Source organism: Rosa chinensis, chromosome 7, assembly GCF_002994745.2.
Source record: "Rosa chinensis cultivar Old Blush chromosome 7, RchiOBHm-V2, whole genome shotgun sequence".
NCBI lineage: Eukaryota > Viridiplantae > Streptophyta > Magnoliopsida > Rosales > Rosaceae > Rosa > Rosa chinensis.
Genome location: NC_037094.1, coordinates 61,679,374 through 61,699,561, shown reverse-complemented (window position 1 = coordinate 61,699,561; position 20,188 = coordinate 61,679,374). Strand labels below are relative to the sequence as shown.

Sequence of the window (20,188 nt, the reverse complement as noted above, 5' to 3'; positions counted from 1 at the left end):
CCAAAACATAATCACTTCCACACTTCTCAAACACGAAGCAGCTCTAACAAAATTACATTCACCAAAAGTTTCCATTTTCTACTTAGAGGCCGATCAATCCTAACAAAATCATAATCACCAAGAGTTTCCAGGAACTATGTTTATGTTCTAGACAAACAAAGGTCCAAGCTTTACTTACAGTGTTCATAATCGAGAGGTCTCAGAACTTCCCCTATAATCTGACCAACACTTTGAAGCGACTTCAAATCATCTTCAGTTTTCCCAAAATCGTTCTTAGCTCCTTGCAAGTTTTCTCGCACTGCAAAACCCGAAACATGCAATTCAGACCCAAACAAATTCCTCATACCATCTAAAATTTCCCAATTCACACAGAAACCCACTGCCCAGAAACTACATCAACCAAAATTAACAACTAGGGCACAAAATTGGTTGAATTGAAAATCGGAATCGAAACCCTAGACTAAAAATTGAACAAATTGGGAACATTTGTAGTTGGATGGAAGAGGGTTTGGAGTGCAAATCTGACCTACGCGGACTTGGAGCTCCTTGTGCTGGAGTAACCTCTTCAGGTAATCGTTGATGGCGGTGCGACGTCATACGGCATCCTCCGTCTCGGTCGAGGTCATCGCGGTGGTGCTGGGGTCTGAGAGGTTTTTGGGAGAAGAAGAAATCTGAGAGCATGAGGAGGGAAGTGAAACAACATCTTTTCTCTTCTAGTGGGTTTCAATTAAAGTGGGAAGTCGAAAATTTGGGGGAAGAGGGAAGTGAAATTTGGGAGGAGGGAATTGAAATTTGGGGAGGGAGCCAGCTCGCGCGCGAAGTGAAACGCAGCATTAAACACGTCGGTTGTGTCGTTGAAATAGTCTCCACCCTTTTAAAACTATCATTTACACGCTGGGTGTCCTTATAACCCTTCAAGGACTCCACACATATTATGTGTCCTTATTTGGTGTCCTTGTATCCCATAATTGTAGTAGTGAAACAAACCATTTTTCAAGCTCTTCTTCAAAACCAAAAGGACCCTCTTACAGATTCCACCATTTTGTAAGTAAATTCTCAACCTTTTTTATGTTCTGGTTACTGGGTTTCTCTTCTTATTTAAGTTTTCTTGTCTATTTTCTAACTTGGGTTGTTTCCAATTTTCCAATTCATCGTAGGAGTGCTACAAGAATGCAAGCTGATAATGAAGAATTGGAGTTGAAGCAAATGAGAGATATGGTTGCTGCAAAAAAGAATGGTATATATGTTGCTATGGAACTGAGAGTGAAAGAGAGAGACTTGCTCTTTTACTTTACAGATTATAATGTTTTATGTTGCATTTAGATATATTACTGTGGTTAGTTTGGAGTTTAGTTGTTTGATATAAATTAGGGACGAAAAGATTAAACCTTTAACACCAAGGGAAGCTGGGTATGCAATTCAGCTATCCAAGTTCTAACAAAACCTTCTTGATGTTAATTCGTCCCTCTACAGAACACAAAAAGGTAGACACAGCTTAATATAATATAATGTTTCCTTTCTATATTTGTTATTGTGACACCAATTGAAATTGCCCAAACACAGCACGCTTCAATTAAGCATATTTAACTACATCACCAAATCCATTGTATGCTTTATGTTTCTTTTCCACCATGGAAGTAGTAAGACAACTGATTTCATTGAGGTGTTAGATTGAGATAAAGTTTAGATTTTTTTGTTGTTCTGAAGTTGGTTTTGGTTTTCGAGTTGCAGGGAGGAATCGATCAAAGTTCTAAGAACAACAAATCTGGGTCGAAATTTGCTTCTGATTCTAAAAGTGGGTCTCAAAAGAAAATCGAATGTCAATGCTGTAGGATACCATTACCCTTTTGTTAAACTTCAGGTATGATTTTTTTGGCTCAAGGATTATTCGTATTATGAGCTCAAATTGCAATTCGTTTTCTAATGTATACTAAGCAGTGTTTTCTGGTTTGTAAGTTCATGAGCATATGACAGATTGCTTGATATGCTTTGAAGAAGATTATGCAGCTCTTGCTTGTTATTATTAATTGTCTGAATGGTCACTTGTATTTATACCTGTTGGCTTCCCTGCAGTTGGGTTGTTGTTTTTCCATGTGGTTCCCACAAACCTACCAAGCCTTACAAGTTGGAGCTTGCAATATATTCTAGTATGCAGGTACGTAGAGTAGGAGGTTATATTTTGTTTACTTGTTCTTAATTTTGTATGCATACATTGAAGTCAAGTCACAAGTAGTGTATGCTTTAGATGATTGCTTGGAGATGATATGATTAGCACTAGGTTGAGTTAATGTTCTGGCCACATTTGAAATTATATAACTGTTATCTACTAGAATATTTGTTTTTTTTTTCCTTTGTTAAACATGTTAATAAATCATCCCTTAAATTCTGCCATCAAAGTTATTGAATATATATAAGGAGCAAGAAACTATAGTGTTCTCCAATCATATTGTCTTCTAAGGCATTTAGAATTATATTTGTCCTAATTGATGACCAAAGTAAACTTACTTCACCATGTATTTGTTTATTTATTGTTCTGTTGGGTATAAATTATTTGGTTGGCCAAAATCTTGCCTCATGTCCACAGAGTACCTAACTTCCCTATTAGCGAAAACAAACTCATATGAGTAATCTGGACTTAAGTCAATCCCATACTTGAAACTAGCAATGACAAGGATACAACATGTATATTCTTTCTCAACTTTCAGTGAAGTAACATACTCAATTCTTACAATGAGCTCTGTATTCTGATTTGTGGTGGTGATGCTCTAGAAGCTAGCACCATTTTCCTTTGATAAATGGAAATTCAGGGGAGTTAAATTGCCTTTGGGGATAAACTTGATCAGTAAGTGCATAAACCAACAGCCATTCAACCTCCTGGAGACAGAAAGACCTTCATTTTCTTTCAAGTTCAGCCCCTCTTGGCTGAATAATTTTCCCTTGTGATTACCAAGGAGGGCAGAACATTGCTTTGGCTCCTCGTGTCATTTGTTCACCAACTCCGCGCTTACCACCTGTGGTTTGGTCTGAGAATTTAATATTAGGTTTGTACATTTTCTTTAGCAGCTAGGTTGCTAGAATGGTGGCGGCGATTTAACCACTGCTCTGATGTCTAACCATATTCAAATACTGTACATTTGTGTTCCCACTTAAAAGCCTCTGGCTTCGTAACTATGAAGTATTATGTTTATGTCCCTTGTTCTTTCATTTTCAATTATAACTGTGATGAAGACCATGGACTCGTTATGTAGTGTTCTGTAACATATTTCCATGTTTCATATATTATTGTTGGTGTTTTTGGCTGCTAGTACATTTATATTTGGACAACTTGACTTGCAACTTTCAATATTTAAATCATAAGCATAACAATTGGTTATATGCACTTTTGGATGGCATGCAGAAGGTTGTGTTCTGATGGATAGAAAGGAATTTCAACTTTCTGAAGCTTATTTGTTTGTATATAGGTTCTGGACTGGCTTTTTTGGCTGAGGTGTCTTTGGTTGGACATTTGGACAGAAATTGCAAACCACTCGCTTCAACTTTAAAGGCTTGACACCATGGCTGCACAGACTAAGTTCCTGGAATAGTGGGAAGACAAGAGTTTGTATCAATATGTTGGCTATTGAAACCAAGTTCCTGCACAAACTCTATATGTGGCATGTTTTACGTAGTTGTATAAGCTTTTGGGAAATGCTTTTAACATTAAGAGATATATGAAATAGGTTTGATTACTCATTTGAGCATTTGCAATGTGCTTTCTTTCCAATTGATCAACGATCTAGATGTACCATTATTTAGGTAATAATAGAGCATTAATTTTGCCTAATTCTGATCAAACAATGATCAGGTAACAAAAATAGGACAAAAACACATTGTAATCAATCATATCACACATCGATTTTTAACAAATCAGTGTCTTCTAATTTATACTCAGACAACAGAATTAATTGAACTCTGTTGTCCTAAAAGTTAATCACACAACAGAATTGATTGAACTCTGTTGTCGTAAAAGTTAATCACACAACAGAATCAATTGAACTCTGTTGTCCTAAAGTTAATCACACAACAGATGTAGTCCAAGAACTGAAGTTTGAAGATCAATCAGACGACAGACAAAATAAAAATATGTTGTCTGACACGCTTAACATACAACAGCTTAAAACTGACACTGTTGTCTGAAGGTAGCGCTTCAACTGCTGCGCAGCTGCGCATGGCATCTGCCGAGCCATCTGTCGAGCCATCACACAACAGTTATAACACATACCCGTTGCCTGTTTGTTTATCAGACAACTGTGTTCCACCGTTATCTGAATTTTCAACAGACAACGGCTCGCTCTAGAACGGTGGCACTCCAAATCAGACAACAGTTTCTGTCTGTCGTCTGATAAGGATTTTGGCATAGTGAAATTTCATCTCATATACAAGGAAAAACATATGCAATTCGAACCAAGCTTAAAGAGAGTCGAACCCAGAAATCGAAGCAAGGGCGCAAGGCAGCAACTTACCAAGCTTAAAGAATCCGAAATAAAAAACGTGGAACTCTCAGTATGAATTGCTCCACCAATACTGAAACTCGATGTTGTCAGTCCTGATCTGGAACTCAATGGACTCGCCGTTGCCAAGAGTCCGGAAGCCTATAGTTCATATCGAGGATTGGTGGACACAGAGAGCTGCTCACCGCCGTTCTCCGGGGTGGTGAACCTGAATCCCTTCTGGTCATTGAACCACTTCATCGTTCCGGTCAAGATTAACTGATCGGTGGCTGGTGTCAGTGTGCCGAAGGACATGCAAACTAATGTCGTCGATTTTGGGATCGAGGAAACAGAGCGATCAAGTGACGATGGTGGGGGAAAAGGGCGACAGGGATTTGGGTTTTGGGAGATTCGGTGTGAGGAAGAAGAGGTTTTTTCAATGAGGTGAGGAAGATGTTGCAGCAAAAAGAAAATAGAGATGATTAAAAAAAAATAAAAGGGGGAAATTAGGGGTATTCTTGACATTTTACCATCCATGGAGCTGAGTTGGTGTCCAAATTTGTGCCATGTCAGCCTGTTAATGGAGTGGGCCTATTGGAGTGAAATTGATAGGCCAAGGACTTTATGGATTAAATTGAAATTTCAGGGATTGAAACGATGACAGCATCAGAGTATAGGGACTAAATAAAATTTAATCCAAAATAAATAAATAAAAAACTAAATTTTCAACCGAATCTTCACTCCAATGAATCCTGGCCCAAGTTTATCAAACTCTCTAGTTTGGAAGGAGCCCTAGCCAAAGTGGATTCCACTTTCTTTAGGTTATGACCATTGCCAACCCCACCCTCGTCATTACCAGAGCTGCTGCCACTACAGTCTCTCCCACCGGCCTCTACCGAAACACTAAGTTCGCCGATGGCAAAACATCCAACTACAATACTAGCTCCACCCACATCACAATCTGGGTTGATCTTCTCCCGGGACTTCTTTGCCTGCCTTGTGATCCACTTGCAACACCAAACCCATTAGAAGTCCTACTTGCAACACCAGCCCAGCCCCTTGCAGCCACCGCCTATTAGTATCGTAGCCAAAAAACCAGCCCCATCAGTGACATCCCAAACCTGGAAGCCATAGCTAACCGCCATTGCAATTGCATCTACAACCTCATATCTGCGCTACTTGTTGTCCACCACAGCTCCAAAAATTCTACCAGTCCAATCACCCTGATGCACAGTCTCAGTTTCGACCCACGCCGGAACCATCCCAATATCAGAATCTGGACCGCCTAATAAACATACAAGTCCTCCACCAGAAAGCATAGCAACGGCAAAAACACAACAAAGTAGACTTAAGCCTATGATAATCTCCACAAAAATGGAGGAGCTACATGCAGGATTCCTTACTTCCAAAAGAAGGCATGTTCCTAAACCCTAGAAGAGCTAGCGCTAGGTGCCATTCTCTGAAATTTATTGTTGTTGGAACTTTGGCTCTTTTTGATGGTGAATAAAACCCACTTATCCATTTTTCACTAAAAGAAATATATCCTTTAAAATGAACATTTTGCTTTCTAAAATATGAGAAATTCTACGATACCTATGTGTATATCATACACATATTTACATACACGATAACAAATTTATTGTCATTATGATAATATGAGTCATTTTTTTGTGCAATCTTAGTTTTGTACAAAGTAATTACTCCATCTAGGACATTATTACAAGTTTGTGAACAATTTGTTATTAAGACTGTAATTTTAGTTCAATTATATGTAAATAGTGTAAAACTAATGTGATAACTTTGTTGTCAATTTAGTAGTTTTAGTTCAATTAGACTATAATTTTGGTTCAATTAAAAGTAAAACGAATGTATGATAAGCATTACAGTACCATAAATTATCTCTCCAATATATATATATATATATATATATATATATTTTAGAGTGCTTTTAGCTTCCTAACATAAAAGATTATGAAAACTAGCACTAGACCAATAGGTGTGAAAGTAAGTAATTATCACAGAGAGAGTGAGTGGTCTTTTAAATTCACATAACAAGTAAAATAAATAACAACTAGTCATCCGTGAATCAAACTCAAAATATTCTACTTAAAAATTATGTTATACTTTTCTTTTTCTTAATTATTTATTTCTAGTGTGACATTTTTATCCCTGACAATTAAAATGACATGTATACTTATTTAATTTTTAAGGTGTACTAAAATAAAAGAAATAAAAAGTTATTTTATGGATGACCACATGTAATTATAGGGAGTATTACAAAAGATTAATCAAGTTTCAGCTTAAAAGAACTTTGACTTTAGAGCACTACATAAAGGGCTTAAAGAGTGGTTAGATCCAAAATATAAAGCTAAAGTGTTAGTTTTAGAGCACAATTCTTTTTCCTTTTTTTTTAAAGTCTAATTTTGTCTATCAAATGGATAATATCATTCTTCTCAAAAACAAAATGGATAATATCATTGAATAGATGGTCAACAATCATCAACTACATATCAAATTTCAAGTATCAAATTATAAATTCCTTGACTAATCACTTGGCATGGAATATCGACACAGTGGGCAGTACTTGCTTTTACCCAGCCACTCTACAATGCAACTCTCATGGTAAAGATGCAAACACGGCATCCGAGTTGCTTCGGAACCAGCCACAAGCTCCTCCCTACAAACCGAACACATCGTTGAGACTTGGACAACGATCGCCCTCTCCAATTTCTCCAAAGCCGATTTACTTGCAGGCACAAATTTAGGGTCAATGTCCATATCCTCATCTCCCAATTCTTCCCCAAAAGCATGGATGACGGCCCTCATACACAAAATCTTGCCGTCGGCTTTACGACTGGGATCTCTTGCCACCGCAAAGACATCGTTCAATATTTTGTCTGCTATGGATTCATGATCCCTAAAGGGAACATTCAAGTCGAAGAGCTTGCTAGATATTTGTTCCATCATAAATCGAGTCGGGGCGGTTCCATTGTTGTCGTCCATCAAGAAGTTAAGTTCGAGTGTGTCCTCATAACTGTTGCTGTCTTGTGCTAGAATTTGATTGATATCGGAGTAGTCCTCATCATCTCCATCTTCTTCTTCCTCCGAATATCTGGCTGGGTATGTAATTGTGGCCTCGATCTCCATCACCAACTTGGTGCAACCCAACTCCATTTCAGGATCTTCGATCTTTTCCAACCAGCAATCAGTTCTAGTATTCTCAATTTCCTGATCCATTTCCTCAAATTAATCTTGATCTAGAAGAACAGAACAGAGGGAAGAAGATCGATCAAGATTGTTTGAGGTTTATGATTTTGAAACCGAACCAAAAGAGGATTGATTGCCAATCGTCTGGGTATGAACAATTTACCACCTAATCAAAAGATAAGAAGGGGGGATTGAGCACTTCGTGCAATTTAGTTTCTAAAAAGTTTGCAACGGTGAGAAACAGAAACTTGGGCAGGGGATGAAATATATAAGGATTGGTTTCCTATTCAAGTACGGATTATTAAGAAGCGTGAGGATTAAGCTAACACGTTCTTGCCGCTCAAGAAATCCCTGCCAACTGTCATTTCGCTGTAAAAGAGCACGTGCCATTTCTTGCTGTCCAACCCCCTGCATTCCTCTTTCCACCCCTATTCATTCCTGCCAACGGTAATTATATTTCCCACTTTTATTCTCACCTTAAATTAAAAGAAGAAAGATATATATTGGGGGGGTAACAAAAAAAAAAATGTTTAAACTTTCGTCATATGAATACGAACCAGAACGACTATGCTTACTTTGTTTGAGACAGTGGCGTATCTATGTGGAAGGCTCTCTGGGCTATAGCCTAGATGAGATTTGAGCCTAAAAAGTCTCAAGTATAGGTATATTTACCATCAGCTCATATTAGTCCAAAGAAAAAAGAAAAAAAAAAATCTTATCTGCAAGACTGCAACCAGTTCCTCGCCTCCTAGAATGCACAGGCAGCACAATGGCACATCAGTCAGTTCTTCTCGAGCCCACGAGTCTAGTTCTTCTTCCTGCAGTTCCTTTCATTGCAGTCATCTTCTACGGCTTTCCTCATCCAATCTTACAGGCTTTGTTTTCTGATTTGCTCCAAACGGTGACTCAGCGGGGCATTTCTTTTCTTTTCTGATCAATTCTCTGATTTCTCTCTTGATTGGTTTTTTGGTTTAATGGGGTTGTTGATTATGCATTCTTACCTTTGGATAGTGGCTCTGAGCTGGAATGAAATGTATGATTTAGCATTGGTTTTGGTTAGTTCATTCACTTCAGGTCGGTAGGATTTACCTCCTCTCTTGTAGATGGCATTGACCGCATTGCTTTGTGTTGATTTTGGGATTGTCTCTTTGAATGAAGTCAATGAACCCAATATTTTCTGTTTTCCTTGTAATAATGTTTAACCCAATCTAATTAGCTATTAGGATACAACATCTTTGATGTTTTCTAATTGAATAGTTTATCAAACGAATACTCTTTGCAGTAGTAGCTGGCAGTTTTCTATATCATCTTTAATGTTGATAACTTGATATTAGTTGTTCTTGACTTGTTGTTAGTATAACTTGGGCTCGTGTTTGATTCTGAAAATTAAACCGAATTAAGAAAAAGATTGAGGATTTGATATTGTTGATTGTTTGATACTTCGATTCTTACCTGTTCTATGTAAAATTGAGTTTTTGGGAATACTCTTGTGTTTTACTATGCATATCGACATGTTCTATTGAGGTTTTATTTGTTTAATTTGGGGTTGGTGGAATCAAATTTTTGTGCACTTATAATTAGCCTAGACTATTTTCGAATCCTGGATCCGCCACTGGCTTGAGAGAGAGCTATAGAGAGCCAGGGAGTTATCACTTCTTAAGTTTCATTGGGAGCTATGAGTGCATAGATATGGTTGACAAGTTTGGTGGCACGAATTTCGATATTTGGAGGACACAGATAATTGGCAGATTCAGTTTTGAGGATTCGTGAGCAAAAGTCAAAATAAATCAATGTATTTTTCTGCAATTCAGAACCAAGCTAGATCGAATTATAAAAAAATTCAATGGCAAAACATAAAATTCATATGATACATAAAATAATAAAATTACCTACAAGCAAGCTTCAAACTACAATATTTACCAACAAAAAAGATAAGCGAATTAAAGAAATTGGAGTTGAAACTAGGATTTCTAATCCTTCTGTTTATAAATTCTTGTCTTTTAGTGGCTAGCAAAATTACTAAATAAAAACAAGCATAAAGTCATAAACCGTGAAAGAGCATTAATACAAGTATTGTTAAGTGAAGCGCTGGAGTGATGCATCCTAAATGGCAAGAGCCCGTTGACCCCTTTTATTGAATTTTTTTATCGCAGGCTTTTTCCGACCAATTATTCATTGTCAGAGGACTTTTTTTGGTGTCCATTTTTATTTCTCATTGGTGACCTCTGCGGAGTGCGGACGAAACTCTCAAAGGTGTGACCATTTATACTATATTTTTTTATTGGAAGTTTTGTCGCCCGAGGAGTTGTCAGCAGAAATGTGTCCAATCGCAGTATTTTGCCAACAAACATGTAAAAACTAGAAGTGCATCCGTGACTCTGTGATGTGATGGCCTCCGATTTGTAAGCTAAACTTAATTTGCGTTAACATAAGAGTCGCAATCAAAAGCTCCAATTACTCACCCCCAAATAATTACCATATAGTAATTAACAGCTTGGAACTCCAAATTGAACACATCACGAGCAGGGCTTCATCCTGCCCTTTTATTTGTCACCACTCACCAAACTTTGCATGGTGACAATTCAAACACAAAAAGTGAAAGACAACCCAAAATCCTTGCTACAATTTTCCACTACTTAATTACAAAGCTCACGGGCAATGCCCAACCGAGAGTTGGCAACATCAAACAGAATCCTAAGGTTCTGCTGCTGCAAGTTGGCTATCACATTCAGCACCGAGTTGACATTATTGGGCGCCGCTGCCATTGCCAAGCAAGCCAGCGTCCCCGAGCTACTGTGAATCAAGCTGTTCTCCAGTGGCAACGTCAACACCAAGCCTGTGAAACGAAACGTAATGGCCGGCGCTACGCCTTCGTTGTTGGTGTTGAAGCAAGTGTCGAATGCCCCCAAACTCGAAAATGTGGTGTTCACTTGTTTTCTGAACTCGTCTCGGATTGCGTTGTAGACGGGTGGCACGAATCGGGTGATTGTTGTGCCGGAGTCTATGATGGTTCCGGCGCCGGTGGTCGGGTCAAAGGCTAGGAATTGTGGGACAATGGGCACGAGGACCTTGCCGACGCTGATTCCGGTGAGGTTGACGTAATACAAGGATGGCCGGCGAGGGTTTTTGAGAAGTGGGGTGGTTCTGATGGACTTGGGCTGGCCGACAGGGCCCAGCTTGAGGGACCCGGAAAAGTAGTAAGATTTGAAACTGGGTAAACAATATGAGAACACTCCCGAGTAAAGCGATCCGGATTGCGAGAGCAACGACATGGATCCACGGCCCAAGCCCAATAGCCCCTGTGGCGGGATGTTCCCGCCAGAGATGGAATTGATGCACCCGAAAGAGTATTTCGGAATGACATCTTTTCCTAATCCCAAGACATCTTGCACGAGCGAGGCAGAAAATGAAGAGCCTCCACCGTAAGATTGGTTAAATGAGCACCTGACGGGAGACCCAGCCGGGCACGAAAGCCCGCGGGCCTGGGCGCATTCAGGCACCGAACAGTCCAATGGCCCGTAAGTTGTGGACGTGTTGGGCGAGAATGTGGTGGAGGAGCACCCGGTGCATCCCGAGCATGGGACCCATGCAATGTCGTTGCTTGTGTCAAGAACCATGTACATGAGCTGGCCCGGGGTGCCCAACTTGATCTGGACTATGTAGCTGGGAATGTTTAGGACCTGTTGGCCCGAAGCAATTGGAGCCGAAGTGGTCTTTTGGGCCACTAGGGTTGACAAGTACTTGAACCGCTCCGGGTCTTTGGAGGCCATGTTCAGGACTGTGTTGAACGGGTTGGTCTTGGGTGAAGTTAAGGGAGAGCATTTGCTATAGGTTGGAATTATGGAGAGGTCACCTGAGCCATAGCTTTGGGAAGCACAAGGATCAACAGCTTTGGTGAGAGAGATTAGAAGAGCAAAGAAGAGAAAGCAAGAAATCTTTGAGTCCATGACTTGGACTGAAGAAAATGGACTCTAGGAAAGTTACAATGTTATAAATTGAGTGAAGATAATGAGACGTTTATATATGAAGATAGGTGAGGTTAAATTATTGTAGCACCCTTGGAGTTATTGGCATTTGCAGAGTACGTCCTTTTTTCTTGAATGGGACCTCGTTGGAGATATTTTGAAGAATTCTGGGGACATGAGTCACATGACTCAAAAATGACGAAAACACTACAAAAGAAAAATTATTCTTGAGTGGAGGATTTCATTTTCTTAATTGTCGTCTTTGGAACGCATATTTAACTGTTTTATGTAGTCTTAATCTTCAGTCGACGTCTCTCAGTCCTAATGTTGTATATGTATTCCAACACTCAAAAACAAGATCAATTCATTTGTGTTCATTCACTCGTCTTATATGTTTTATACTATATAGACAAGTTGGTATGAAATCAACATAAATTTTTGGATTTTGATCTTCTATGGTCTTTGAATTAAAATCTAGTCATGATGCAAACTTCCATTAGAATAGATCAAGCTATCATAATAATTTCTATCAGTAAGCATGTGTTGTTTGGTAATGAGGACGGACCCCGTGAATAATCAATGACAAAATACACTGTATTCTTATCGGAATTATTGAGGAAGTAAGAGAGTGAAGACAACTAAGTTCTGAACTCCAAACAGCTCTGCTCTGCTCTAAAACCGGGTCCAAAGAATTGTCATTACTTGGTAAAGGTGTGCCACTGTGAAGGAGCAATAGCATAGTAGCATCTTACTATCAAATCAGTCTCGGTGGATTTCATAGATTGCAGTATGATTATCAGATCATGTGACCTAACATGTGTAGTTTCACTAGTTCTACTGCAGATCTGAAGCTATACAGTTAGAACAACACTTGAGGGGTTCTTGATGTTTTAACTTTCTTTCAATTTGAAAACCTTCAACAACCACTACAATCACCTATAAACTATACTTAGCAATTCAACGCGGCTGATCTTGTGGCTGGTAAGCGCGGCGAATCTAGTGGTGCCATCGAAAGAACACTCCGCACCAACATTTGTTCTCGCAAAATACGTACTCTAGTGTGAAGTGTGTGCTAATTTTTTTTTTTTTTTTTTTTTTTATGATGTGTTACAAGATGTTGGTTAAAATATCTAAAGAGAGGCTTAATCAACACAAGATGTGAAGAAATAAGGGGTTCATATAGATATTGACAATAGCCACCGATTAAGCAAAGCAGCTGCAAGAAAATTTAATCAACTTACCACTAGTTAGACAGTAATGTAGTAAATACTACAATTATGTGGCTGTCCATATAATTATTTGGGTCAACATGTAATACTTATTAGTTAGAGCCTATTATGTAAATAAAGGAAGCTTGTGAATGATCACCAAGAAACCCTAAGAATGGTCACCAAGTAACCTTTGGAGTGATCACCAAGTCATCTTATGAGTGATCACCAAGTTACCATACGAGTGATCACCAAGTTAGTGTGATCATCAAATAACTCTATCCATATTTAAAAGAAACTAATGAGAATGAGAAGACACACATTTTTTCCCCGTCTATTCTACTCTCTTCATATTCTTTACTTTCCAGCAAGTAAGTTATCTCATTTTATAACACGTTATCAGCACGATATTCTCTCGTATAAGCTCCCGGAGTTTCAAGAATCATATGGTGCAACTTTGCTCTTGATCTAGAGTTTAACTTGCTTGTTCTTTGTTGATATGGTATTCTCCATTGTTTCTTATGCCAACCCACGAGGATATGAACAATTCGAATAATGCAATCGCATCTACAACATTCATTGTGCAAGTGGGCATCAATATTCAAATTGTTCTAGGTATCTTGCTAGACACACATATCAATGAGGTAAGTACACATTCATTTTCATCTTGACTTATTACCATCTTTGTGTTTGTTTATGCTACATTTATATCCTTATTCATTTAAAGGAACCGAAGTTCTTAATTGGTCTATCTCGAACCCAAACTTTTGAGTGCTAAACGTTTGAACCCCAAGTTCAAACCACCAAAAATTTAGAACACGAAGTTTCTAATTGGTCTATCTCGAACCCGAAGTTTCGAGTGCTAAGCGTTTGAACCCCAAGTTCAAACCACCAAAAATTTAGAATACGAAGTTCCTAGTTGGTTTGTCTCGAACCCGAAGTTTCGAGTACTAAGTGTTTGACCTGAAGTTCAAACCACCAAAATTCAGAACCAGAAGTTGTAATAATAAAGTCTCGAACTTGAAGCTTCGAGTACATACATGGCTTATTCATATTCAAGCTTGAATATGGAAAATGGATGCTCTCAACTAAAGGATGGAGAAGATATATGTCTTGCAGACAGTGCAACCACGCACTCGATCCTTCGAGATCGAAAATATTTCTCCAATTTAAGTTTGACGAGAGCTAAAGTGACAACCATTTCAGGTCATGCAGAGCTAATTGAAGGCTCCGGAAGAGCTCATATTCTGTTGCCAAGTGGTACTCAATTATCCATTCAAGAGGCATTATACTCCTCCAGATCTAAAATGAATTTATTGAGTTTTAAAGATATACGCTTGAATGGGTACCACATAGAAACCACAAATGAGAACAATGTGGAATATCTTTGCATTACTTCCAATACTTACAGTCAAAGGCAAATATTGGAAAGGTTGGTTGCCCTTTCATCTAGTTTGTATTATACAACCATTAAATCAATTAAGGCATACCATATCGTGAACCAGAAGTTCACTGATCAAGATACATTTATGCTTTGGCATGATTGTTTGAGTCACCCTGGATCCTCCATGATGCGTAGGATCATCACAAATTCCAATGGACCCCATTGTTGAATAAGAATATTATCTTGCCAAGGAACAATCCTCGTAAAGCATGTTCACAAGGAAAGTTGATCATTAAGCCATCTTTTGCAAAGATTGATATTAATTCCCATCATTTTTACAAAGAATTCAAGAGGACATTTGTGGGCCTATACAACCATCTTGCGGACCATTTCAATATTTTATGGTCTTGATTGATGCTTCTATAAGATGGTCACATGTTTGTCTCTTGTCAACACATAATATGGCATTTGCCAAGCTTCTTGCTCATATAATTAAATTACAAGCACAATTCCCAGATTATTATATCAAATCAATTCGATTAGATAATGCTGGTGAATTTACATCCCAAGCATTTGTTGATTATTGTATGTCTTTGGGAATTGAGGTTGAGCATCCAGTCCCTCATGTTCAAACACAAAATGGCTTGGCAGAAGCTCTTATTAAGCGCCTGCAGATAATCGCGCGGACTTTACTAATGAGAACAAAGTTGCAAACTTCTGCATGGGGACATGCCATTTTGCATGTGGCATCATTAATTCGGTTGAGGCCCATAGCCAACCATCAATATTCTTATATTTTTAGGAATCAGCCCAATATCTCCCATTTAAGAGTTTTTGGTTGTGTTGTTTATGTGCTTATTGCATAGCCACAACATACTAAAATGGGCTCTCAATGGAGGATAGGAATCTATGTTGGTTTCAATTCACCATCTATCATTAGATATTTGAAACCTCTGATACATGATATCTTTACTGCACGATTTGCAGATTGTCACTTTGATGAGACATTATTCCCGCTGTTAGGGGGAGTCGGGGAGAAAAGACTGTTCCTGAAGAACGTCGTGAATTATCGTGGGATGTACCCACTATGTCTCATTTTGATCCTCGTACGGCACAAAGTGAAAATAAAGTGCGAAGGATCCTCCATCTTCAAGATGTTGCTAACACAATGCCTGATGCATTTACTAATATAGAAAAAGTGACAAGATCACACATCCCAGCAGCTAATGCACCTGCGAGGTTTGATGTCCCAATTGGACAAAATAGTGTGGTGACCAATGAGCCATCTGTTGCACGCCTGAAGCGTGGCAGACCTGTAGGTTCAAAATATTCAGTTCCTAGAAAAATGAGATCAAAGGCACATCTGAATCATAATGACATCGCTTTTGAAAACGTTGATGTCTGATCCACAGTTCATGATTCTGTAATTACAGAAGAGCAAAGTGTCCATGAAGAACACAAGCCCCTAAAAAGGCTCAGGTACTTGATAATAAGGAAATTTCCATAAATTATGTGCACACCAATGAATTGTGGGATCTAAGAGAAACGATCATCGACGATGTATTTTCATTCGCATTAGCTACTGAGATCGTAAAAAGCATTGACTTTGAACCTCGCTCTGTCGATGAATGTAGACAAAGATATGATTGGCTCAAATGGAAAGATGCAATCTAAGCAGAACTAGATTCTCTGAAAAAGCGCAGTGTTTACGAACCAGTAGTCCAAACACCACCCAATGTGAACCCTGTCAGTTACAAATGGGTATTTACGAGAAAGCGCAATGAGAAAATGAGATGGCAGAATATAAAGCACACCTTGTTGCACAAGGTTTTTCACAAAAGCCTGGGATTTATTATGATGAAACTTATTCCCTTGTTATGGATGTTATTACATTTAGGTATCTAATAAGTTTAGTTGTTTCAGAGAAACTTGATATGCGACTTATGGATGTTGTACCGCATATCTATATGGGGAGTTATATACCGATATATACATGAAAGTCCCAGAAGAACTTAAGTTGCCTGAAGCAACTACAAAATCACGCAACATGTACTCCATAAAATTAAAACGGTCATTATATGGATTGAAACAATCCGGACAAATGTGGTACAACCGTCTCAGTGAATACTTGATTAAGGAAGGATATGTCAATGATCCTATATGTCCTTGCATGTTTATCAAGAAATCAAATTCTGGATTCGCAATAGTGGCAGTCTATGTTGATGACATGAATCTAATTGGGAGCCCTGAAGAGCTCACAAAGACTGCTGAATATTTGAAGAAAGAATTTGAAAAGAAAGACCTTGGGAAAATAAAATTTTTCCTCGGCCTACAGATCGAGCATTTTACTAGTGGGATTCTTGTCCATCAATCAACTTATGCTGAAAAGGTTTTGAAAATATTTGGCATGGACAAAGCCTACCCACTAAGCACCCTAATGGTCATTCGGTGTCTTGACGTTGAAAAAGATCCAATCCGTTCAAGACAAGAAGGTGAAATTATCCTTGGTCCAGAAATACCATATCTTAGTGCTATAGGTGCCTTGCTTTATTTGGCACGATGTACTAGACCAGATATTGTATTTGCTGTCAATTTATTGACAGTATATAACTCTGCTCCAACATTGCTCCATTGGAATGGTGTAAAACATATTTTTCACTACCTTCGTGGTACAACAGATATAGGTTTATTTTATACATGTAAATCCACAAATAGTCCTAGTATTGTTGGACATGCAGATGCTGGATTTCTCTCTGATCCACACAAAGGTCGTTCTCAAACAGGTTATGTTTTTACTTGTGGAGATATGGCAATTTCATGGCGGTCGACAAAACAATCACTAGTGGCTACTTCGTCTAATCACTCAGAAATTCTTGCACTTCACGAAGCTAGTCGTGAATGCGTTTGGTTGAGATCAATGATTCGCCATATTCGAAGCACATGCAGTCTATCATCAGTAACAGACACTCCTACAATCTTACACGAAGATAATGCAGCGTGTATATATAGCTAAAATTCAAGGAGGTTTCATCAAAGGAGATAGAACAAAACACATTGCACCAAAGTTCTTCTACACTCATGAACTTCAAAAGCATCAAGAAGTTGAAGTTAGAAAAATTCGATCAGATGTCAACTTGGCAGATCTCTTCACCAAATCTCTACCAAAATGTACGTTTCAGAGGTTAGTAAAAGGCATCGAAATGCGTCGACTTTCTAAGCTATCAGAAGGTCTTCTTTGATCGGGGGGAGATTCCAATCAGGGGGAGCACCCAAAATCATTATCAATAGGACATATGCGCATTGTACTCTTTTTCCTTCAACCAGGGTTATTTTTTCCCATTGGGTTTTTGTTACTTGGCAAGGTTTTAACAAGGCAACAATAAGCGCGTCCAACACCAAAATTAATTTGTGAACATCCAAAGGGGAGTGTTGTAAATACTACAATTATGTGGATGTTCACATAATTATTTTGGGTCAACATGTAATACTCATTAGTTAGAGTCCATTATGTAAATAAAGGAAGCTTGTGAATGATCACCAAGAAATCTTAAGAGTGGTTATCAAGTAACCTTTGCAGTGATCACCAAGTCATCTTATGAGTGATCACCAAGTTACCATATGAGTGATCACCAAGTTAGTTTGATCATCAAGTAACTCTATCCCTATTTAAAGGAAACTAATGAGAATGAGAAGACACACCTTTTTTCCCCATCTATTCTACTCTCTTCATATTCTTTACTTTCCAGCAAGCAAGTTATCTCATTGGGTCTTTCTAAATGTACCCAGCAAATTTCTATGTAGACCCAGCAAATCAATTTTGCATGAAAATATATTTATATCCTCGTATGAAATGACAATAATAGTCATACAATTTTCACTTTTACCCCTGTATTTGTACCGAGCAATCTTCATCCCTTCCCCACAAACTCTTGAAGAAGAAAGCCCGATTTGAATGAAAATGATTATAAGGTGAAAGGAGAAGTGGTTGTGATTGAAAAGCCGTTGATGTGGTACACTCGGTCGGCATTGAGGCCTAAGAGCCAAGTAGCTGAGTCTAAGTTGATAGAGAAGGTCAGCGAAGACAAAAGGATGAATGGTGTAGTAATCCATATATGGCTATTGATAGCGAACCCAATATGAGTTGTGGTGGTGATTCTGTGAATGAAGATGAGCTTATGCAGGAGGAATTGAAGAAGAGTGGATCTGAACAGCCTTTGGTGAAATTAGAAATCTCAATTTGATTGAAAATGGTGATAAGGTGGAATGTGAGGTAAGTGAAAAGCAGTACATGATTATTACTAATGTTGCTTTAACTTTATAATTTTATTGGTATTAAGGAAGAAAAACTGCAGAGAAAGGGCTTCTAGGAGTGACTACTTCTGTGAGCAATGCAATTGAAGTATGGAACTGTTGTGAGCATTTTGCTGGGTTCAATTAAGAAAAGGGCATAATTGGAAAGCCTGTCGAGTGTATATAGAAATTTTGTAATTTTGCTGGGTACATTTAGAAAGACTCTATCTCATTTTATAACATGTAAAATATTTTATTATTTAATCATTTATTAACCACCCACAATTTTTTTTTTTTTTTAGAATAACCACCCACATTATTTTTCTCTTCAACTTTTCTTGATATTTTCTTATGGGAGTTGCTCTCCATGTAGTCTTACATACTTTTGGTACAGTTATTATGGCACGTTTACTTAATTGGAATGGAAACTAATCATGAATCGGAGACAAGTGGAATGAGAGAAGAAAGGAATCCGTATTGATTCCGGATGATTGATTTCTAAACTCATCTCCCCCCTTCGTAATTAAATTCCTGAGTATTCAGGAATCGATTCCTGATAAGGAGGTGGGACCTACATCCATTTTGATTTCTTCATGTGTTAGTAAACGCATGAATTCTTTTATCCGGAATCATTCTGATTTCTTTATATGTTAGTAAACGCATGAATGTTTTTACCCCGTAATCATTCTCTCTCATTCCAAGTAAGTAAATGTACAATAAGTGTGATTAACACCTTCTGTTTTTGAGGTAGTCAATAACATCTATCGCGCAGGGTTCTTCACGCCTTCAGGACTAATTAACATCCTTTTGCATCAAGCGAAAGACATCGCTCAGACAAGAAACTTCACCGCCACCCGATACACACGATTACAATTCTTTGATGGCACAAGCCTACAGGCTCTTCCCATTAGCATGTCTATGGCTCGCACAAGAGTCCCGAATGCGGACCTTCGAGAAATCAAATAGACAAAGAACAAGTTCAAGAGTTTCATTGTGATATCCAGCTCATTTTCATTATACATGGGTTTTTCTTCTTCTTCTTTTGTTTAAAAAACTAAGAAATTATGGAGGAGATAAGAAGCGACTACCCCGTTGGAGCCTAGCTTGGATAATAGAGAGAATTGCGTTGCGTGACAGCACTTGTTAAACATCTTGTTAGCTGTCTTGTACGTGATTTCCAACACGGGATGCAGTCGGTCACGGACTTAAAACAAGACTTCGCTTTCCTCCCTTGCCTCCCCTCCAGTCTCCACTCTCCACAAGCAACAGCTAACACCAACAAGCTAGGGCCCCCAGATCACCAAGATCGATCAGAACTCGGAAGATTCCGAGCCACTTATAACAATGGGGCCAAACAAAAAGAGAACACATGTGATGCCAATAAGTTTCCAACTTGCTGATATGAATGGCATATGACAATAGGAATGTGTCATCAAAGTTCAGGAGCATACACTGATGTTGTTCTTACTTATCCAACTCGCAACTCGACACAGTTCCCGCTAATAAGTGTGGGGTGAAACAACATAATTAATTGAAGAGTTCCCACTTAATAGTACGCCTTTATCACAGGGATAATCACTTTTTAGGGTTAGCATCTGACATCAAGACCTTAATATACCAAATGATACACAATACTTAATATCCCTTTTTTTTTCTATTATTAAA

The 20,188-nt window shown here is 38.4% G+C and overlaps 2 protein-coding genes across 2 annotated transcripts; both read right to left on the bottom strand.

The window, feature by feature from the left end:
- Positions 1 to 7,013: 7,013 nt before the first annotated feature.
- On the bottom strand, positions 7,014 to 7,706 carry LOC112178355 (E3 ubiquitin-protein ligase CIP8). The gene has a single exon (XM_024316511.1). The coding sequence runs from the start codon at positions 7,704 to 7,706 to the stop codon at positions 7,014 to 7,016; it is 693 nt and encodes a 230-aa protein (XP_024172279.1).
- A 2,405-nt stretch (positions 7,707 to 10,111) lies between these two features.
- LOC112175502 (aspartyl protease AED3) lies at positions 10,112 to 11,679 on the bottom strand. Its single transcript, XM_024313173.2, has one exon. It carries the CDS (start codon positions 11,621 to 11,623, stop codon positions 10,313 to 10,315), a length of 1,311 nt encoding a protein of 436 aa, XP_024168941.1. The 5' UTR covers positions 11,624 to 11,679; the 3' UTR covers positions 10,112 to 10,312.
- Between the last annotated feature and the right edge of the window lie 8,509 nt (positions 11,680 to 20,188).

Excerpts from the sequence above, each read along its gene's own strand:
- LOC112175502 (XM_024313173.2), bottom strand. The coding sequence starts at position 11,623 with ATGGACTCAAAGATTTCTTGCTTTCTCTTCTTTGCTCTTCTAATCTCT.
- LOC112178355 (XM_024316511.1), bottom strand. The coding sequence starts at position 7,706 with ATGGATCAGGAAATTGAGAATACTAGAACTGATTGCTGGTTGGAAAAG.